Source organism: Chaetodon trifascialis, chromosome 7 (assembly GCF_039877785.1).
Source record: "Chaetodon trifascialis isolate fChaTrf1 chromosome 7, fChaTrf1.hap1, whole genome shotgun sequence".
NCBI classification, from domain to species: Eukaryota; Metazoa; Chordata; class Actinopteri; order Chaetodontiformes; family Chaetodontidae; genus Chaetodon; species Chaetodon trifascialis.
In genome coordinates this window covers 23,023,507-23,044,712 of record NC_092062.1, presented here as the reverse complement: position 1 = coordinate 23,044,712, position 21,206 = coordinate 23,023,507, and the positions used below count along the sequence as shown (strand labels likewise).

At 41.6% G+C, this 21,206-nt stretch overlaps 4 protein-coding genes across 4 annotated transcripts; 2 read left to right on the top strand and 2 right to left on the bottom strand.

The window, feature by feature from the left end:
- Positions 1 to 1,865: 1,865 nt before the first annotated feature.
- Positions 1,866 to 5,284, top strand: mecr (mitochondrial trans-2-enoyl-CoA reductase). The gene is made up of 10 exons (XM_070966689.1): positions 1,866 to 2,193; positions 2,864 to 2,961; positions 3,083 to 3,214; positions 3,301 to 3,444; positions 3,951 to 4,053; positions 4,327 to 4,429; positions 4,530 to 4,603; positions 4,695 to 4,755; positions 4,849 to 4,921; positions 5,000 to 5,284. The coding sequence occupies exons 1-10, from the start codon at positions 1,997 to 1,999 to the stop codon at positions 5,161 to 5,163; spliced, it is 1,149 nt and encodes a 382-aa protein (XP_070822790.1). The 5' UTR covers positions 1,866 to 1,996; the 3' UTR covers positions 5,164 to 5,284.
- Positions 5,285 to 5,873: 589 nt separating this feature from the next.
- Positions 5,874 to 8,493, bottom strand: smpdl3b (sphingomyelin phosphodiesterase acid like 3B). Its single transcript, XM_070966951.1, has 8 exons — positions 8,402 to 8,493; positions 8,074 to 8,287; positions 7,719 to 7,816; positions 7,451 to 7,594; positions 7,118 to 7,287; positions 6,662 to 6,842; positions 6,400 to 6,533; positions 5,874 to 6,236 (listed from the first exon to the last, which is right to left on the bottom strand). Exons 1-8 carry the CDS (start codon positions 8,460 to 8,462, stop codon positions 5,874 to 5,876), a joined length of 1,365 nt encoding a protein of 454 aa, XP_070823052.1. The 5' UTR covers positions 8,463 to 8,493.
- A 1,107-nt stretch (positions 8,494 to 9,600) lies between these two features.
- On the top strand, positions 9,601 to 14,945 carry rpa2 (replication protein A2). The gene is made up of 9 exons (XM_070966690.1): positions 9,601 to 9,737; positions 9,958 to 10,052; positions 10,864 to 10,965; positions 11,434 to 11,547; positions 12,118 to 12,192; positions 12,563 to 12,679; positions 13,042 to 13,170; positions 13,581 to 13,675; positions 14,302 to 14,945. The coding sequence occupies exons 1-9, from the start codon at positions 9,725 to 9,727 to the stop codon at positions 14,387 to 14,389; spliced, it is 828 nt and encodes a 275-aa protein (XP_070822791.1). The 5' UTR covers positions 9,601 to 9,724; the 3' UTR covers positions 14,390 to 14,945.
- A 518-nt stretch (positions 14,946 to 15,463) lies between these two features.
- themis2 (thymocyte selection associated family member 2) lies at positions 15,464 to 20,066 on the bottom strand. The gene is made up of 6 exons (XM_070966687.1): positions 19,964 to 20,066; positions 19,402 to 19,542; positions 18,889 to 19,314; positions 16,329 to 17,539; positions 16,005 to 16,119; positions 15,464 to 15,588 (listed from the first exon to the last, which is right to left on the bottom strand). Exons 1-6 carry the CDS (start codon positions 20,064 to 20,066, stop codon positions 15,476 to 15,478), a joined length of 2,109 nt encoding a protein of 702 aa, XP_070822788.1. The 3' UTR covers positions 15,464 to 15,475.
- Positions 20,067 to 21,206: the final 1,140 nt, after the last annotated feature.

Here is a 21,206-nt window from a genome sequence, read left to right as displayed (position 1 = left end):
GGTGATTGCAGTGCTACTGTATCCTCGGACTTGAACATTTTAACTTTCTCTCCATTTAAAAGGGATTTCAAACGGATGACTTTTGTTATCAGTCTCTGTGAATAACTTTCTTTAAAATCCCTGAAACCACTGATTTAACCCATCTGCAAACTCAGTCGCTGTTTAGATAAAGGTTTAATAACAGTTAAAAAGTGTTGTATTGTTCACAATATTCTGCTGTACTTCATGATGTTTTCAAAGTATCATTTGGAAACTAAAGTCCACCACTGATTGCAACAAACCTGTTTGACCCCTCAGTGGTGTGTTTTTGTGATATGATTGTGGGGCATTAGATGGGTTAGATATACCCTGAAAATCCAAAGACTTGTAAAACTGTGCTCAGGGTAACATTTGAAGCACATCAAAGCTGTCTGTATCCCAGTTTGCTTTATGTGGTACATCTTGTTTGCGACCATCAGCCATTTAATTAGTGATGTGGTATCTTAACAAATAAATGGCTTGAGCTACTTCCAAAAAATGTGCATTTTTTTACTGATGAATGTATCAACATTGACTGCCGTGCAACTACAACTATCTTGATCTTTTTATCTTGACTTGATGGCTAGTTTGTCAATGATGAGCAGCATGTAGGCTTTTCAAAGTATTACTGTGATTATGTTTCTATATGTAAAGATCTGCTCCATTTCCTAGTAAATATGTCAATAATCATGTGTCTTTTTCTCTTTCCTTCATGCTCTTACAATAGATCGTGAACAACTCACGAGGACTAAAAATCTGGCATTCAAAATCCCCCTCAAGCAAATGATTGGTAGTATCAGAAGTAAAAGTTTTCATGCAGAATTGCTCCCTACAAAGGAAGCTATACCAGCCAGCCACATGGATTTTTGTAATACTTTGGAACCCATATGTTTTCCCTTTTAATTTCTGATTATCTATAATATATGCAAGCCATTCTTTGAAACACTTAAACCATTTCTAAAGTAGGCTTTGATAGGGAATGGCACCCAACATCTTATGTAGTGGAGAGAAGTTCACTCTACAAGTCATAGTTTAAATATGTTTTAAATTGAAATATCTTAAGTCGAGGTAAATACTTATAACTTTCAAATAGGTGTGTGGTGTAATAAAAGATAAAGCAATATTGTAGTACTGGAACTTAAATGGATTTATTGGTAAGTCAATCAACAGAAACACAACTGGCAACAATTTGGATAGGCTTATAGACTGATCATAAAAGGACTTTATTGAGCACAAAATAAGATAAGACTTTATTGATCCCACATCAGGGAAATTAAGTCATCACAGCCAGCAAGTATTACAAAGCGCAAAACCAGGGAACGGGAAAATGTAAAATGCCAAATTGTAAAATGTGAGCACCTGTTGTTTCAACACAATTAAATAGAAACTGAATATATTTGAGTTTGATACCATTATTCTTCTGCAATAAGACATATGAAGATGTAATAGTGAGAACTTGTAATACTGAGAACTTTTTATGTGCGTTTTCTATTTTTAGATACTTTCTAGACTAAACACAAAGAAACAGACAACGACATTTTGGTCAGCTGCAGACAGTATTATAGTACTAACTTCCTGAAATGTAGTGGAAGTACATGTGTGGACATACATGAGTAGAGGCACCACAAAATTGGACCACCATGGACATACACAGGCTGTAAATGAGAAACAACAAAAACGCTCACTCTCACAGTGTTGCACGACATGAAGTGAAATATCGACCCAATACCCAGTTCCGCTTTCCGCGTGAAACAAAATCGCGCGGTATAGTGGTTCTAGTAGCAATAGCGGCGAGTTACCGTGCTTGTCCACCGGGGGCGCTGTTCTCTGTTTATATCTTCAATGACACAACCTCACGGGTAAAATCCAATATGGCCGCACAGTAAGAGGGATGCTATCAAAACTCAGCCTTCAAATGACAAATATAATTGAGTAGGGGTATCGATTTTTATATTTTGAAGTCAACTCTCGTGCCGCGATGTGGCTGCCACTTCACACAGTGTGTTTAAGAAGCCAAACAGTCTGCAGAAGGAGCTTCGTCGCTGCTCTCTTAAAGTTTACAAGGCGCAGGGCTAATGCTAATGTTTCTCCCTTCAGTCATGCAGCTGGACTTCGAGCACAGACGTGCAAGGCTCTTCAGTACAGAAAACACGGAGACCCTCCTCAAGTCGTTAAGTAAGAGTCCCCATCTAAATAAACATTAAGCATATCGTTTATACGTCCCCGTACTGCGTACGTCTCCCACTATCCCACAGTAAGGCTCAGGGAAGGGGCTGTACGCCGCTGTTTGACAGAGGCGGGACGGTTAACCGGACGTACATTTTCCGAACCAACCTCTTAGTCTTCACTCTTTAAGTCTTTTCAGTTGTTAAATTGGAAAACACTGTTTGAAAACCCTTCTGATAACGCACAAATCTCACCTTTTGCCGCTTGACCGAATAGGTTTGCTAGTGCGACTTCTTCGCCTTATTATTGTGTGCCAAGCAGTGGTGAGCTCATTACTGCCCTCTGACGTCGGAGTACAAAAGTACCCGCTGGTATTTGACGGGTGGCCCATTCCACACAGAGATGACATTTAATTATTATTATTATTATTATTATTATTATTATTATTATTATTATTATTATTATCATTTATCAGAAATCTTTCAAACAGTACTTTTTAGCAGTATATATGCCATGGTATATAAATGTCAGTAAAAGAGGTCCATCAAAATGTCCCACAGCCCAAGATTATCACATTCAATAGCTTGTTTTGTCCAACCAATAGTATAAAACCCAGTGGTAATCAATCAAATGACAAAAATAACAAGAACAGAATTACATTAGTCTTTTTGGTTGCCAGGTTGGAGGATGTAGATCTGCCCCCCATTGGTGCAAAGGATGTCCTGGTTAAAATGCTAGCAGCTCCAATAAACCCATCAGACATCAACATGATTCAAGGTATTTGGTTTGTCGGTTCCCTCCACACGAGACCACTGAGCAAGACAGCCAAAAAACCCAACACAGTATTTATATTTGTACGGTATTGAGGTCGGTTGTTTATCTGACAGTGTTTTTTCAGGTATTTATGCTATCCTGCCTGACCTCCCAGCTGTTGGGGGCAACGAGGGAGTGGCCCAGGTCGTGGAGGTGGGCGATCAGGTGAAATCGCTCAAAACAGGAGACTGGGTGATCCCAAAAGATGCTGGTCTAGGTAAATTACAGTTTGAATCACATGAATGAGTTCATAGGATCACAACTGTCTGAGATCTTAAGGATTTTATGCTTTTGTGAGAGCAGGGACATGGAGGACGGAGGCAGTGCTAGCTGAGGATGATGTCATCTCAGTGCCGAATGACATTCCTTTGTTGTCTGCTGCCACGCTGGGGGTGAATCCCTGCACTGCCTTCAGGATGCTCTCTGATTTTGAGGATCTCAAGCCAGGTAATCATTTCTACACACAGTCAGAACATTGTTTTACTTTCGGTTTACACATCCTTTTATTTCGGCTTCCAGGAAATATTGGTTACATTGTTTTCTTATCAACAGATTGATGAAACCATCACCCCCTGGTTGTAGAAACTCTCAGTAATAATGAAACAACCAGTTTTTAGTTTTTAGTTAGCAGTTGTGTTTCAAATGACCACAAAACACAGGTGACTTACAGAAGTAGTCCTGACTTCGATCAATGAATTAAAGCCACTTCCTTGTTCAGGTTTATGGGCTGGTACTTAAAGTGTGAACTTGCACTGGAACAAATCCTACACCTTCAAAGCTCCATTAATCAACAAGCAAGCTGGTACACAAATAATGAGAACAACACAACCGATTAGAGTGCTGATGACATAAAAATGTATATGGAAATTATTCCTGCCTAAGATATCTCTAAAAACATGGCATGCTGTGCAGTAGCAGCTGTGACCGTGTCCTTCAATCTGCTGCCCTTGCAGGTGATTCTGTGATCCAGAATGCAGCCAACAGTGGAGTCGGCCAGGCTGTAATACAGATTGCTGCCGCAAGGGGAATAAACACTATTAACGTCATCAGAGACAGGTGAACTTTGTCATTTTCGATGAACCGAAATGGCTATTCTGGGTATATACTGCAACTGACTGGTTTACACTTCAGCTCTCTATTTGACTAAGTATGAGTGATTTTCAGGAAGTGAAATTTTTCAGTCCTGATCAGTGGCTCGGGTCATCGATCTGTTCCTGAAAGCCACCTGGCAGATAGTGGGGTCTTGTCCATGGGTAACAGACAGAGTGAGTGTTTGCTAGAATGTGCTAGAATGTATGACCGTAATGAACTTCTTCATCCTTTTCAAAGGCCAGAGTTCACCCAGCTCAGTGATAGGCTGAAGGCCATCGGTGCAACTCATGTGATCAAAGAAGAGGCGCTGAGGCGGCCTGAGATTAAGGAACTGTTCAAGGTCTGTGAGTCAGATTGCTGGTAAAAAGATATTATCATGTGGCTTTAGCCACTGGAGAAACATACAATATAATCATGTTTCACTTCTTTCTTTTAACAAGACTTGCCCAAGGCCTAAGCTGGCACTGAATGGAGTCGGAGGCAAGAGCGCAACAGAACTGCTCCGTCATCTACAGTGAGAATGCTGATCTTTGTTGTAGTGATCTAATATCTGACACTGAAGAGAAAGTCTGATCATAAAATGCTGTAATTCCCATGCCTTCCAGGGTTCGAGGATCTATGGTGACGTACGGAGGGATGGCCAAACAGCCTGTTACTGTCCCTGTGGTGAGATGAAAGCTCCTGCAGACTCCCAGATTTAAGATTACTTTTAATAGAGACACTTTTCCTCTCAGTATACTCTCTAAACCTGTTCTCCAGAGTGCTCTCATTTTCAAGGACGTGAAGGTTCGGGGATTTTGGGTCACACAGTGGAAGAAAGAACATTCAAATGGTGAGTTGGCATTGAGTTTCATAGAACAAGATACCCAAATAAGTCTTTTAAAATGAATTAATGAGACTTTCTCCTTAGATGGAAGAGCATTTAGAGCCATGCTGGATGAACTGTGCTGCCTCATCCAGCAGGGAAAGCTGACAGCTCCTGTCTGCACAGAGGTGGGCCTCCAAGACTACAGCAAAGCTCTGGATGCAGCCATGCAGCCTTTCACTTCAGCTAAACAGGTCCTGATTATGTGAGCACAGTAAACAACGATAACACCTGTAACCCCAGGACTGCCACCTTGTTGTTGATGTGTTAATCAAATACACCACTCAAGCACATACTCAATAAATGTGTCTTCACGGCTGGCTCAAAGTCCACTATTTGTCATGTTGTGAGTTATTAAAAACGCTTTATATGGTAATATGGGAGTACAGGAATCATTAGAGAACCTAGATAATGCAGCTTTATCTGATGGGTTTAGTAACAAGTTGCGTTGTTTCCAAGTTGTACGGGCATGATCAAGTGCAATTGATATTAATCAACAGATTTACTGCCATAATCATACTGATATTCACATTTTATTAAATAGTAGAATTAGACAAAAGTCTTTTACAAAAGTCTGGATTTGATCCAGAACAGCTGGGTGGCATGTACTTAAACCCCCTGAACCACATGCATTGCACATAGTTTTTCTAATGACTGGAAATATAATGAAGCAGTACCAATAAACCAAAGTAAAGAGGCTGCACCAAAGATAGCTGAAGCCAAAGGTTGTTTTTTTCCCTGCTGAAGTACATCTCATGCATGACTCACTTGAATTATAGATGCCATATAATTTAAAAGGTAACTGTTAAATATTGTCAGTTAAAACAGATGTTTTAACTGCACAATTGCTCTGCAAATATCTTCAGTTTCTTTTTTTTAAATAATAATATACTGTAAACATCTGTGATATAGATGATGATTAGCAGTTGGCTAGCACCAGACTTACAGCCACAGAGAGGACTGGCAGCAACCCACCATAAATGGCTGCTGTTCCTTCTTTTTCCAGACAGTGTTCATACCTGTCAAAGTCTACCTCTCTGATTGCGCACACGTGATCAACACGGCAGTCACTGTCACACTCTGTCAGGTCATAGCTGACAGAGTTGAACTCGTAGTACTTCTGTAGGTAGCAGTCGTCATCAGCAATGTGCGCCAGGGCCTGATGCATGGAGGCTGGGGAGGCATCTGGTAGTCTGAAGCTTTCTGTGAGGCGATACTCCTTCTCCCAGCGTCCACGGGCTGCATTAGCGTAAGTCAGGTTCAGGTAATAGGTTACCACATCCTGAGTATGTTCAAACGTGGTTTAGAAAACAGAAACCAGAACAGAAGTGTTAAGCGCTTTTGTGGGTGTCGCACATCCTGTTAAAAAGCACAAAGGACGTCTATTCCATCTTAGAAAGGCCGCTAAACATTTTTGAATGTAAGTTATACAGATCAACACTTACTTTGACGAGGAGGGTTTGCGTGTCATATTCAAAGACACGGATCCCGGGGTTGTTGGCTCCGTTCACGACTCCAGGAAGCGTTGTTTTCCACGGTGTGACACCTGGGCCGAGGAACATCGTACTGATAGGAGAGCCTATAGCAGCAAAGGGGGCATCACCTCTGGTTACCACAGTATTGTGTGCAAAACGTAATAGGTCAGTCAGGACAGTCACTGTGCATCACTGTCAAGAGATCAGCAGTACCACAACAGTCTGATCTTACCCTCTGAGTTGTAGAACATGCGGAAGCTGTCAGTGTGATGATGGCCAAAGAACTGTCCAAGTATGACTGAGTGATGCTTCTGAATTAGGTCCAAGTACAGCTTGTTGAATTTACTTGTGAACCACGGCTTACTTCTCTTCTTCTCAAAGAAACCTGGAGGAATGTGGCCAATGATGTACACCTGGCAGAGAAACAAATGTAGAGTTAGCAAACAGTCAGTTCATCTTTTAGTTAAGTTAAATTGGCCAGCCAGAGCTCAGATTTTTGGAGCGTCTGGTTGTGAGAGTTATCCTCTTTATTATGAGGTTATTACTCAACTAAAAACTGAACTGAAAGTAATCTTCCCGTTTACCCTGGCAACCTGCCTTAAAAGAGGAATTACTGTGCACTGAATATTTTATTGCCCTCGAGCATGAGAGCGAATTAAAAGAAGTCAGGATAGACGAGATTCTTTGCCTTTTCTTTGTTCTTGGCAGCCTCTGTAAGAACCTGGTCCGCCCAGCTCAATTGGCCCGCTGGGTCCTCCATGTTCTCCGTCAGCTTGTTCTGGTCATAGTAGAGATTTGTGTTGAGGACCAGCATCCTGAAACCTGCTCGATTCAGCAGCTTTTCTGTGTAATATCCACCTATGTGAGGACAAATATTGCAGAGAATGCACAGCACAATGGGATGTGCGTTAACATGTATAATTTGTGTTTTATTTATGAGGTGATTTATTCATTCTTATGAAGGAACTATTGTTAATATTAAAAGAACAAATCTCAGCGTATCACAGGAGGCTCTATCCACCTTTTTTAAATGTTTCTCGGGACCCTGGATCCAACCAGTCCACCCACATTTCTTTTATTTGGTCATAAATGTAGTTTGGGGTTGCAGGAAGCTGGCTCTTGGGGTGGTAGTCATGGTTGCCCAGGGCAGAGTACACTTTAGTGTCTATGGAAAGCAGTAAATGGAAAGATTTTGTCATTAATATGAATATATCTATACTACAAAAAGTGTTGATATCCAATGTTTCCCCCCCTTAAATGTACATTATGTCACTGGACCTCACACTTACTTGGAAACACCTGTTTTATGATGTCGGTAAGGTTGCTGATAATGTGGAGCACCGCTTCTTCTCCCAGCTCCTCATTGGGCACATGTGGTGTGTCATCTCTGAGAAGCAAAACAAACTGAGGATAATGATGATTTCTAGGGTTCCACAGTTGGAAAGTTCCCACCAAATAGAAGAGAATTATACTGTGATTTATAACGGAGGCCTTGTCAATGGTGTTTGAGTGGGACAGTGGTTTCAAGCTGTGCCCCTAGTGCATGAGATTATGAAGCATGAAGCATCTTTTTCTCTGTCGATGTTACTTGGGACTCAAGTCAATGATCATGAAGAAATGTCACAATCAGCCTAAAGCACATACCCTGTCCATACGATGAAGTCCGGGTCTGGTAGAATATCCTTCATAGCATACACAGAGGAGTTAATAAGGTGCCAAGGCGAGTCACAGACATAGTCTCCAAACTTCCCCGCGTTGGTTGCAGGCTGATTACCGCTTGATGCGCACACAAGCTGAGGATTATCGGTCAGTTTGTATGTTGGGTCCCAATGCTGGTCCGTGATGTGCCAGAAGTTTCCTGGATGAAAACGACGCGTAATTGCGCACATGAAGTTTTCTTTGCACTATGAAAGGAGTTCTTCAAGAAGCATTTTAAGGTTGTATATTACATTATGTTATTTTGGATACCTACCTGACAGCGCAAGAGCTTCTTTGAAAAGCAGATAAGATAGGAGCAGCCTCACTGTGAACATGATGAAGTCTTTGAAGAAAGCAAAGATACAAAAGTCATGTCCAGGTGCGAGAGGTAAGTCTATAAAAGGCAAAGCAAGATAAGATATAGATTTTCATGACGCGTGACATGAAGGTGGTCCATTTCTCTGCAAGTTCCGTTTGTTGTTCAAATGTGAAATACAAAACAAAGATTATCAGCTTTCCTTTGAAAGACTAACAGGCTGTACATGGCTTAAAGTTAACCTTTAACTTTTAAATAAAATAGCCTAGACGCTATTTTAACAGACTTTTGGCAGGAGGGCCTGAAAACTAGTAAAAAGTAAACCACTGGGCTTCAAGGCAAACACGTATTTGTCATGTGGAATTACTCCAAAGATTTAATTCAGAGATTGAAACAGTGTAATGGACCATATTTATTTATAGGCTACATATTTGAGAGGCCATAAAAAGACATCAGCCATACCAATCAGGGCACAGGACTGCCATAACCCTGCAGACGAACTATTTTTATATATGATAAAAATAAAACCAGAAGTCCACCTTAACAGTTCTTTAGTCGGTGTTTCTGTTTGTTTCAAATTCTAAATGCCATATGTCTTTGAACATAAAAAGGCCGAACAAGCCCTGTGGCGCGTATGCTACCTTTGGGTGATGCCCGCAATTCGTGTAGGAAAGGATGTAATTCATGGACTTATACCGGTAAAGAATTCATTTCTTTGAAATTGTTACAGAAAGCAGATATATCTCGTTCCAGTTGATTTTTTATAGTATGGTGTTAATCAAGCAGATCAACTTTTAAAACAGTAGATATAATAGATCGTCGCTACGTTCAATTTTCCAACAGGACCTGAAGGCAGCAAAGCTGTAACTCGGCGCTCTGCTCCCTTGACATTGCACTTTTGCCCCGATTTTTGCCTTGTAGGCACTCCTTTCTCCAAGCCGTGTACCTCCTCAATAAGCTGCATGAGCCAAAATGTCGGGTAGATAAGCGCTAACGGTATTTTAGGGTCATTGCTGAGATCTAGAGTTCCGACATTTCGGGATTCGTATCGACAAACAGAGCAATGACGGTCTGACAAGCCAGAATCAGGGCTCAAACACCCGGAGCCTATCGTGCAGGTTTCGCGGGACTTCCGCTGCGCGCATGCGTTGAATATTGAGTTTGGCGCGCGGGACAGCACAAGGAAGAAGTCAACAGACCATACCTGCGCGTGTTTGTTGTGATTTCTCTGCGGTGTCTGTAGCGTTTCACATTTGAGTTTATTAACAACAAGGTGGCAACATGTGGAATCAGGGTGAGTTTAATACCCACACTGTTGTGTTCATAAAGTGGTCACGTCGGCTTGTTAACGTCTTCTGGCTCTGGCTAACGTTAGCTTGTCTACTCACTGGGGTCATTGTTGTTGTTGCGTCTTTGATGCTAACGTCTGTTGGTGAAAAAAAGTGTTTCGAATGGGTAGCGGGGCGAATAAACGTCTCCTCATCTCAACTGTCACTGCCTGTGTGCGTTTTCAGGAGGCTACAGTGAGTCGGGTATGGCTGGAGGTTACACTCAATCACCGGGAGGCTTTGCATCACCTTCCCTGTCCCAGGGAGGAGAGAAGAAAGGGGTTTGTTTGCACCACAACTTCTTTATAATCCTCTGGAAACTCGAAACAGATGCATAGCAATAAGCCATCAAAACAACATTATCCCTAATTGCTCTTCTATACTTAAATAGATTAGGTTTATCAGTCTGTCATTCACTTGACACTCTCTCCCATTTACACATAAGTACACATAATTATGTGTTCTGATGGGAACACGGACAAGGAAACGATAAAAGAAGGAAGAGTCATAATACTGATGTTGCAGTGCTTGATGCCAGACACAAAACACAGCATCATCATCATCACATGACCTTGATGAATAAATATTGTCAATGAAATCTTTTCACACCTTGTCTCTTCCTTTTAGTTTGATCCAGATGCTGCTAATGTGGCTAATAATATCTAATGTTATCATATATTCAAATGAAACGTTTACAAACCTCCTCTGATTATTCATTGTGCATCGGTAGGCTGTGTACTAACCATTGGCTATAGTATAATAAATTCATATGTCACGGCTATCAGAAACTTGTCAAAAAAAGTAGCAACACATTTACGTACATTTACATAACTTGCATGCATATAAATTATTGAGTGAACTACAAGCCAAACAAAATGTACCCTGAAAACATAAGAAACACCAGCTAAATGACAAAATACTGGTGCCTCCATCACTCAGATTGACAGCCTGTGAAACTGAGCGGCTAACTACACGGAGAGCAGTGTGAATAACTCGTCCTTCTTTATTATTTTCCTTGAACACTGATTGACCATCACCTCCTGTTGAATGGTGAGGCACAGCAGTCAACCTGTGTGTGTGTATGTTTTGCAGAGAAGCCGTGCCACGCAGATCATCCCCTGCACAGTTTCACAGCTGATGTCCGCCTCCCAGGCCGATGAGGCCTTCAGAGTAGGCGATGTGGAAGTTGCGCAGGTAAACTGAAGGACAGCACGGTGGCAGAATGTGAAAATAACTCAATAATGTCAAGTGGGATGAGAGTTGAACTGGGCAGAGACTAATTACACTAATTATGATAATTGTTAGTTGATCTTTTTTTTGTTTTATGAAACTATTTGGATTTGGCTTCTACAGGAAGATATGAGAGAAGAATTAAGGCAATCAATACTGCGTTGCTGATTGCTTTTAAGCCGGTTTTGTCTAAAACCCAGAGATACTCTGTTTATAGTATATAAAAAAGGAAGCGCCAAATCCAAATCCTTTTTGTTTGAGAATTCATTAATCCAGTATCAGGATTGTTGCCGGTAGAGCTGAAATAAGTAATTGAATAATAATTATTTCAAGAGGTAAACGCTGCAGCACAATTAACACACCTATTGTAAGAATGTCACCGTGTAACTTTTGGTCTCACTGTTGGATAATAGTTCATGTTCTGTGTCATAGGTTACAATTGTGGGGGTCATCAGGAGCACAGACAAATCCATGACCAACATCCAGTACAAGGTCGATGACATGACAGGTGCCCCCATGGATGTCAAGCAGTGGGTCGACACAGAGGTCAGTGAGGAGGCTTTTATGCTTTTACACGCACAAACTATTTTTAATCGTCTGCTGTTGTATTAATCTCTTGTGAGATAAGTGTTAACCATTTGTCTAAATATTAATGTGTGACAAATAAAACCAAATCCCGAGAAGGCCACAGTGTTGGTGGTTTTCCGTTCAGTTGAGTATGTCTAGGCTACCATTGCTTGAAGCCGGACGAGCCAAAACGAAGTACCACACAGCTCGCAGTACCTCCTTCACAGTGGAAGCGATGTGGTTTTCTACTTTTTGAGCAAAAGAAAATACCACAGCCATTCTTTCTGTTTTCTCTGGTCATCTTTCTACTGAATAGACAGCCCAGTTTTATAAAAAGACCAACTTTCCAGCAGTAAAATACCCATTTAAGAATGCAGCGCAAGTGTAACACACTGTGGTGATAATCCAAGACTTTTTGCTTTAAGTGTGAACTAACTCAACATATTGCCGTTGAATAACTGACATTTGCTCAGAAGCTGTAGCATATTGTTGTTTGGTAAACTCCACAAATGAAGCCTCTTGGTAACACTGTTGTTTTGGTTGGTGTAGGACCCCAGTGTGGACAGCACCGTCCTGCCTCCAGGCACATATGTCAAAGTCTCGGGCAATCTGCGCTCCTTTCAGGTGAGATTACTGTCCTAAAATCCCCTCCATAGTACCCAGAAACAAGTAGGAGCTTGGCTTTATGATCTGTTGTGAGGCTGCAGGACTGTGTGTAATTTAATTTGCAGTTTTATCCTTTGGAAGAGTTATTCACATTGTAGCACACGATTTGGTGTGCGGTGTGTCTGAATGTTACTTTGCTCCATTGTAGAAGGCTTTGATATTACTGACCAATATGTTTTGTTTCTTTCTCTTGATATACATGCAATAAAGTTCGCTGTGAAAATGATGTGTAGAGAGGTCTCACATACTCTTTCACACCCCGTAGTTCCTCTGTGCACTCAGCCATTTGAAAATTAACTGAGGCTGCGTGTCTGTCTTCCTTTCTCAGAACCACAGGTCTGTTGTGGCGTTCAGCGTCAGGCCCCTGGAGGACATGAATGAAATCACCTCACATATGCTGGAGGTTGTTCAAGCACATATGGTTCTCAGCAAACCTCAGACCATGGTGAGAAATGTCGACCAGCTGCTTTTAATGTTGCAAAACCCTAAGTGAGGAAATCAGGTTAGCCACCAGCTCTTAGAAATATGTTAAAGAAAGCTTCATTTAAGTTGGTATTGAGAAAGTCTACTCAGTACTCAAAAATAAGCTGGCAGAAACATCAGTGTGAAGCTGACAAGTGCTGACTTTCCTAACTTTTATCTGATGTTATCTGGCTTCAGTGTGCGATGACACTGGGTTTTTTTTTTTTTTTTTTCCACGGTTGAACACACATTAGTCAAATTTGCTGTTGTATTTAGCTTTGAGGATGTGCTTTGTGCTGTTACCTGGAAAGTTGTGAAAGCCAGCTAGTTTTGCTTCTCTTTCAGCCTGGTGCTGGAGTAGGAATGAGCACTAACGTAACCCCCATGTCACGACCCGGCATGGACAGCATGAGAGGGAGCTACGCAGGGGCAAATGACATGACTAACAATGGGTTAAGTGCAAACCAGAATCAGGTGAGCCTAAGTGATATATTATGATCAGACTTTTAGAATACAGTTCTTTTAAAGGTTGGCCCTATTGTTACATACACAACATGCTAATCAATCTAATTTATTAAATATATTTAAAGACAGCTAATGCAGAAAGCCATAAAAATTTCAGCTGTTCAGTTTTTAGCTTTCAACAAATGAAACGGACACGAGCATTGATTAGATATAAAATTATCAGGCCAAAAGCTTTATTTTCACATTTGCACAGAAAATCATGTTGCATTGCACAATGCTCATCATCTCATACTTCCTGTCCTGACTTAATGTGATTACATGAAAATGGCTGTCATGTGTTCACAAAGAGGTGTCTTGAGTTGAAGGATGCATCCGCATTTTCAGTTTGCATGTTCTAACGTGATTGTTCGTCTCACAAGGTGCTGAGTTTGATAAGAAGCTGCCCGTTCCCGCAGGGCATCAGCATTCAGGACCTAAAGCAGAGACTCAGCGGCATTAGTCTGCCTGTCATCAAGTAAGAGATGTTCCGCTTTAAGCCCTAACACAATAACCCGCCATAGAATAACATTTTCATTGTGATGTTCTGGTGAGTTTGGACAGTGAGATTTTTTACAGTGTTGCACCCACAGGAACCCTTAAACTGAAAAGCAGAACACCGAATCGACAATTTTATCAGGCTTTTGGAGACACCGAATGTGTAATTCGCACTGTGGTCTGATGAGCTTCTCTGTCAGTTCCGCTCAAGAGACAGAAACTGAGCTGAGGACAGTTTATCTCAGGTTGTTGAAACTGTTTGTTCAGATAAGCTGTCTTGATCACAGATGTGCATCGGGTGCTTTTTCACCGTTGGACTGCTTTTGTTAAAGATAACCATCGAGAGGATCATCAAATCTTTGCCATTTTGCTTGAAAAATGACAAATGATTCGTTACAATCAAAAAAGTTGCTTGTTAATTTTCTCTCCCTATGGATTTATTGTTCCTGTTTGAATTGTATATGTGTCAAAACAAACCAGGCGTGTCGGACTGTCAAGGAAGCTGAAAAGTTTAATTTGAATTGCTTGACGTCAATGCAACCCCCCCCACACACAAATTAAAAAAAAAAGACCTTCAAAAACACTATTAATATTTCTCTCCAACAGGCAAGCAGTGGAGTTCCTGAGCAATGAAGGCCACATCTTTTCCACCATTGACGAAGACCACTACAAATCGACAGACAATGATGATTAGACGCCTTCGCCTTCCTCGCACCACTGGGGTTGCTTGCATAAATTTAGACATGTTGAGAGTCATTAGTATAGGTTTTATAACTGAAAGCTATTACGTAACTCACGACCTCTCAGATCTCAGCAGTGCCTGAGTGAAAACGTGAGTCTTCTCTGTCGACCCTAAAGAAATGGACATGGCACACAAAACAAACTGCTGCGTTGTCTCCTCATGTCTTTGGCAGCAAGTCTTGCAACATGAATGGCCCATGGCCAAAAAAAAAAGGTGCAAAACCTGTATTTTCTTTTTGAAAGAAGTTGTCCGCCCATGAGTCCTTTCAATGAATAAATAAAAAAAACTTTGATACAATATGTGGCACATTTTGTACTCCTCAGATCATTAGTTTGCATAGACAGCTTAGAGAGTTTCTGCTGATTAGAACTGTTGCCTGTCTGCATGATTAGTTTGAGCTGTTTTTGTTTAGAGTTTGAAATATACATCAAATGCCTTTGTACAATCAAAGGTAATCCATTGCTACATCTGTGAAGCTTGGAAAAGTAAATTGTTTAAAGCTAACAAGGTACTGATTCAGCTGAGGTCATTTTTAAGGCTGTTGTTTGTCATTTCATATTGGACTGTATTATAATGTAGAGTGTTGCTGTTGTTTTGTTCGAGGATGGACTCTATGCAGTAACTGCTTAGTATTGCACTATAATGTATATACAACCACAAACGACAGCCCCTGAAAGCACAACCCATTCGTCTGAACATTTCTCTGCTGTTCACTCGTCACCAAAAGCTCCATGGCATCCTATAAATCTTCCAAACCACCTTTTCGGTCCTCACAGATGCAGTATGCTGTCAGGAATTAATAGCTGAATCATTTCATGTTTAACTGAAATATCTAACTTCCATTAAACCAGTTATTTTGAGCATGAAATTAAACCACAGAGTTTCAACACAGCACAGTTTCATGTAACACTATGCCGCGGTACACTAGCATAACATTCAAGATGAGAGCTTAATAACTGCAGTGTGGCATTGTTTTAGTTACTGTTCAGTTCCCTCTGCCGATGTGTGATACTTTTCTGTTGCAGTAGAACGTCATTTTTAGTAGAACATCACATTCTCCTGCGCCACCTTCATCATTGTCACCAAAGATTCATCCACAGTCTCATAGTCATGGTCGCTGTCCACATCTGCTGCAACACTGCACAGTGGCACTGGGGGAAAAGAGGGGAACGAATCATCAATCCAGTATTTTTCTTAGTGCCAGCAAATGCAATGAAAAGACAACAATCAACAATGAATTGATCCAGTGGTGTTTACGAAGCCTAGCCAAAATGAGTCGATCTAACATGCACTGTCCTGGTGTCATAAATACTTCCTAGAGCACTAAATGTGTGTTAATCCACAGCTGAAAAAAGTACCAAACAAATGCATTATTTATTTGCATTCTTAGTTTCTTTGCCTTTCAAAAACAAACTATATTTGTGAACTGCTTTAATCATTTCGACTTTCTGTTGCCACAGACAGGGAGGGGAAGTTGGAAAGCACTGCTGGTTTTGTGTCTCTTCGTGGAATTTGGTAACAGTGATAGAAATAGAATTGTGATACAGATTGCAATAAAGAGCCTCACCCTTTTTCTTGTCCTCCATTGCCACATAAGTGTTTGGCAGAGCCTTGCCAGTTGTCATTTCAGCCCCTGAGTGCTTTCGGGGTACGACTGGTGGAGGCTGATCATCCAAAATGCCCTGCACAGTAAGACAAAGAGAAAGAAGCATTCAGTTTTATGCCTTCTTAACCAGAAAAAAAAAAGAAAAAAAGAGGAAACATTTGCATAGTTTGGTATATCTCGCCAGTTTTAGATTTCTTGAAAGTTGCACTGTGTTGCTTTTCTGATTAACTTGAGACAAGACATAAAACCACACTAGATTCTAAATAGCTGAGACGCTATACTTACCGGAGGTGGGGGAGCTGGGGGCCTTCGTTTGGTATTCAAAGTCAAATTGGCTAACTCCTCGGTTGGGACGCTTTTGTTCGGTCGATGTTTGGGCTTATCTGCCTTAGATGATTTCTTTGAGGATTTTGCTGTTTTTTTGCAAGACTTTGAAGATGACAGATTTCTCTTTGGTGGTCGAGGAGGAGGAGCTGCATCTGAATTTCCCTTTTTGCGAAATTCATAAAAGAACGCATCTGTCACCTCAGTGACTTTATCCACATGGCATTTAGGTGGTTGGCCGTTGGGCCATGGCAGGGGGTCCTTGGTAAAAGAGACAGACATAGAAAGCCACTGGGTTGGGATCTCGAAACAGCGGTCTGGTGTGTCTGGAAAGCTTGCCTGGATGGTGGGCTCCAACATAGCCCCCTCTACTCTGAGACATGCAAACCCAACAAGTGGATCAGCCTCCAGTTCATTATCACGGCTCACCACTTTAATATCCAGCGGCAAACTAAATGCCTTACCCAGGTCCCTGAGACTGTACTTCTTGTTATCAGCGAGCACCTCCACAAAGTGACCCTGCATGTACAGAGGCAGAAAAATCTCCTCTCTCTCATCTTCCTGCTTGACCTCCTCTTCATCATCATCATCCCCATCATCAGGCTCTTGGAGTCGCTGACACAGAAGAGCCTCGACGGACTGCTTCTGTCCTACGCTGCTTTCACAAGGCAACTCCATCCTTTCACAGGAAACAACCACCAGCTGTTCGCCCACACTGAGAGCAGGCAGGCCCTCCTCCTCGACTTCTTCACAGTTCCTTGTTACACTGACCATCAGACCTGGTGTTTGGATTAAAGCAACATACAGCTCGTATACTGAATTGAACTCTCTGGGCCGCCTCCGAAATCGTCCACCATATTCCTGAGAAACCAGGAAGTACTGCTGTGCCTTTCGTGTCTTTAAGCTGGATAATAAAATCATGGCCGAGGTTCCTTTCTTGTGGAAAACCAGGTGGCCGCTCTGGCTAAGTCCTGGCAACCAGCTGCACTTGAACAGAGAGCGGGTCTCTGGGCCTTCCAATAGCTCCACGACTGCAGGGAAGGATTCATCCGGCCTGGAGTGGACCTCTGTCAGACTGAGTGGGCTCACAAAATTCACATCCTTACACAGCTCAGTGACATCAACCACATCCACCTCTAAGCTGGACGGAAACTTCAGTACATTCTTCCTCACTGTACAAAAAAATGGGAGAAATTGTGTTAGAAAATGTAGTAGAGGCACTTGATTAAAAGAAATGAACTAAAACCAGAGTACAGAATGCGTTTTCAGGATGGAGGAAGGAGAAGCAAAAGTACAATTGGTAAAAATAGCAAAAGGAACAATGTAAAAATACTCAAACTTAAGGAAATGTACAGCAATATCATCATCATCAAAATGTACTTGAACCAGGGTCTGAATTAATTTCACAAGTTCCCACTTGGGATGGTCGTGTTTTCCAAAAGTACAGGACCATTGGGAGTGGGGCTTGCAGTGCTGCACATTTCTGATTGGTTGAGTACTCTGAGCATTTTATTTCAGCCCCAATTTTTAAAAATCTGCAGCCGAAAACCTGCTTGTTTTTTGCTCAGTGTACTTGAACACATCAACATGGAGTTCCAGAAGAAAGCATGCAACAGATGGATGAAGATGAACATATAGTCATGCACAAGAATGACGTGTAAAAACAGCCACGCTTTTTCGCATGCCATTGGACTAATTTGCCTAACATTCGCATGTCTTTTGAGCACGGACAGAAAGCAGGCAACAATGGGCTGAAGGAACTTTTTAGTTCCTTGAAAATTTGTACCTAGGACTGAAAGTTCCGGGTACTTTTGGTGGAAATGCAGCTAATGACAGGGAAACAGTTGAAAAATAGGGTTCCAAGTTGAATTGCAGTGAAATAAAGATCAGCACGTTAACGTCAACAAACATTTGCTTGTTTATTTTCCCTCCATAAATCATATTCATCCAGCTTAGTTTCACTCCATTTCATTCACCTGGTCGTCCACACCCTCCCAGCATTGAGTCGAGAAGAATCGCTGCACTATATACAGCAATAAGATATCATGGATTTTTTTTTTTTCCTGATGCATTGATATTTCCACTCTGGTGGGTAACAAATATGAATTCTACTCTGAGAAGAAAATGTGGTATAAATAATTTGCCTCTCAAATGTAGTGAGGTATAAGGTAGTATAAATGGGAACACTTAATTACAAATAGTTTATAATCTGCTTCATAATCTATATTTAAGTGCAGTACTTGAGTAAATAAGTTATTTGCACACAAATGACAGTTTGTGCTCAGATTTCTTTCCGGAAAAAACTGACTGTGTTTCTGACTATATTGTTATATTTTTTACTTTTTAATAGTATTTTTTAGTAGATGTGTCACGCGCCAACTTCACCAAAGCAAATTCCTCGTACTGTATGTGTCAAATCGTACTTGCCAATCAAGCTTTTTCTGATTTCTGATTCTGATTCTGATTGTGTGAGATTGTGTGATGTTTTTAAGGGAGAAATAAAATAGTAGGTTATTCTCACTGTTCATGATAGCGTGGACCTGGTACACTGGAGTGAGGACAAGTGGACATTCACACTTGGTGGTGTTGATGAAGCGAAACCTTCGACTGCGCAGGGTGGCCGAGGACATGATCTCCCGCAGTGTGAAGCACTCGTCACTCTCACATTCGTAGAACTCCCCATGGCAAGAAAGTGGGATACACACTTCCGCAGAGGTCTCCTGTTGTCCTTGAACATGGCAGCGCATCTGATCCTCCTCACCCTCACGCCGCTCGATGGACAGCACCGTCAAAGCTTTCCCGGCCCCCAGTGTGAAATTGTCAAAGGTCATCTTGGAGCGGCAGGTGAAAGTGAAGGGAAGGCAGGACTCCAGGCCCACAGGCCTCAGGCTCACCATTTCCTCGACTGTATTGTACGGCATTTCCTCTGGAACAACCTTGAACAAGCCTGAGAAAGAGCAACAAGTGGAAGTGGTCAGCTACAGAGCAAAAATTTCCTGTTCTCATGAGAGTTTTGTCCAGAGCTCAAACTGACCTGTGTGGCTGATAGGCAGCTCAAACTTCTTATTGTTGCTGATGTCTTCACAGCAAACTGACAGGAGCTCAGTGCCTATGACCTTTATCAGATCCCCAGTAGAAAAACACACTTCACTCCCTGAAATTTCATATATGGACCCTGAAACCGAAAGTAAGAAATGGGGTAAAGAAGGAACAAAAAAAACGGCAACAAAGTTTAGCAATGACCAGACATTTGAAGCATGAATCACGTTTTCTTACTTTTCTTTTCTGGTACACAATCTTATGTTCTCTAAGATGAAATATTTCTAGTCACCAATCATGAACAATACAAACTTTTCAATTAAAACAAATGCTCACTGCCTTATTTGGTGACAATAATAATTTGGGGTTAAGAAAGGAAGGAAACGTAGATGCTATATTGATGCAAGTGTATGCACAAACAGACGCAATACAGAAATCCAGACATGTTCCGATCTGTAGCAATCTCATCTCTTCGGGTAATCTCGAATCTCTTCAGCTTTGTCCTCATCTAGACTCCCAGTTTCAAGTCAAAATGAATAAAATAACAAAAGACCCACCTTGGAAATACACTCCAGAGCACACTTGCAGAATTTTTGGCAGACAAGCGTTGTCCAATGATGCCATGAACTGCTGAAGTGGCAAAGTCGTCGTGCCTGCCATCACTGCTGCCTCTGTGTGCTGCAGTCAAAAATGACGGCAGGCAGCAAATGGCAAGAGCAACATAAAAGGGGGATGCTTTCTCAGTCAAAAACCACAGAACTGAATGAGGAAGTTACAGGAGCAGTTTGCACGATGCTTGCATTCTCAGATGGAGGCCAGGCTTATGTTATGCCTTGTAATCGTGTGAAGTTGTGAAAGAACATGTACGAAATTAGTTATCATTCTATTATTTAATTGATTGCATCATAGCCTTGGTTTGCTGTCACCCAAAGAAAGACCTTGACCTTGTTTTACCTTTATAAGGAAATGTCTCAAGACCACTTGACCTTGTTTTAGCACGTCAAACAGATTGACAGCTTGCTCTTGCTTGGTCTGGCCAAACACAGTTATTGTATCACATAACAACTGTGTGAACAGATTACACAATTCTGAATAGAGAAAAATATACCCCAGTCTTTCACACAGCGTTGATGATATTTGACAGGAAGGACAGATGTGTTTCACCCAGCCGAGCCTGGAAAGGGTTCCCTGAGCTCTGGGGGACATTTGATTTCAGTCACTGCCTTCCTTTAAATACCCTTCTTTCTAAATATATCCTCGTCCCAGTGCCCTTCACAGCCCATGACACATCCTTCATACTGGGAATTTACCCTGTTTCTCTCTGAGATAGAAAAAGACAGCACCCTCATTTCCTTCTGCCGATCTGCACTGTCGAATAAACAAAGCATCCTCCCACCTCTGTGGCATGATGAGGCAGCCCCTCACAGCATCTGACAAAACCCACAACACTTTCCTAATGAGCCCTGCAGCAGTTTGAAAGATTAGCCTGGTTCATTGGTTGAACTTGTTGAGGGTTTTCCCCTCCTTTCCATGATCCAACTCAGTAATGCCTCTGACGATGCAACCTTGACAAAACTTGTGTAGAGAAAATGCAGAAATACAACAATACACAACACCTCATTAGGTGCAGCAGATATTTGATAACCTGGGTTGTCTAGCTCTCCAGAACAACATGAAAAAGCATAGCTAATTTGAGTCAGATATCAAGGGTCTGACCCCTAGTGGTTGTTGAGGGACCTCAAAGTTGCTCTTGCGTTCACTGTGATTTCTCTCACTTCATGTCAGCAAAATGAGAACATG

Excerpts from the sequence above, each read along its gene's own strand:
- mecr (XM_070966689.1), top strand. The coding sequence starts at position 1,997 with ATGTGGCTGCCACTTCACACAGTGTGTTTAAGAAGCCAAACAGTCTGC. Across the intron at positions 4,430-4,529 it reads AGATTAAGGAACTGTTCAAG|ACTTGCCCAAGGCCTAAGCT; the intron begins GTCTGTGAGTCA and ends TCTTTTAACAAG. Across the intron at positions 4,604-4,694 it reads GAACTGCTCCGTCATCTACA|GGTTCGAGGATCTATGGTGA; the intron begins GTGAGAATGCTG and ends CATGCCTTCCAG.
- smpdl3b (XM_070966951.1), bottom strand. The coding sequence starts at position 8,462 with ATGTTCACAGTGAGGCTGCTCCTATCTTATCTGCTTTTCAAAGAAGCT. Across the intron at positions 7,817-8,073 it reads GACTTCATCGTATGGACAGG|AGATGACACACCACATGTGC; the intron begins GTATGTGCTTTA and ends TTTGCTTCTCAG. Across the intron at positions 6,843-7,117 it reads CTGCCAAGAACAAAGAAAAG|GTGTACATCATTGGCCACAT; the intron begins GCAAAGAATCTC and ends TTTCTCTGCCAG.
- rpa2 (XM_070966690.1), top strand. Across the intron at positions 11,548-12,117 it reads AGCAGTGGGTCGACACAGAG|GACCCCAGTGTGGACAGCAC; the intron begins GTCAGTGAGGAG and ends TGGTTGGTGTAG. Across the intron at positions 13,676-14,301 it reads ATTAGTCTGCCTGTCATCAA|GCAAGCAGTGGAGTTCCTGA; the intron begins GTAAGAGATGTT and ends TCTCTCCAACAG.
- themis2 (XM_070966687.1), bottom strand. The coding sequence starts at position 20,066 with ATGGCAGGCACGACGACTTTGCCACTTCAGCAGTTCATGGCATCATTG. Across the intron at positions 16,120-16,328 it reads CCCCAGCTCCCCCACCTCCG|GGCATTTTGGATGATCAGCC; the intron begins GTAAGTATAGCG and ends CTTACTGTGCAG. Across the intron at positions 15,589-16,004 it reads AATGGAGGACAAGAAAAAGG|TGCCACTGTGCAGTGTTGCA; the intron begins GTGAGGCTCTTT and ends CTTTTCCCCCAG.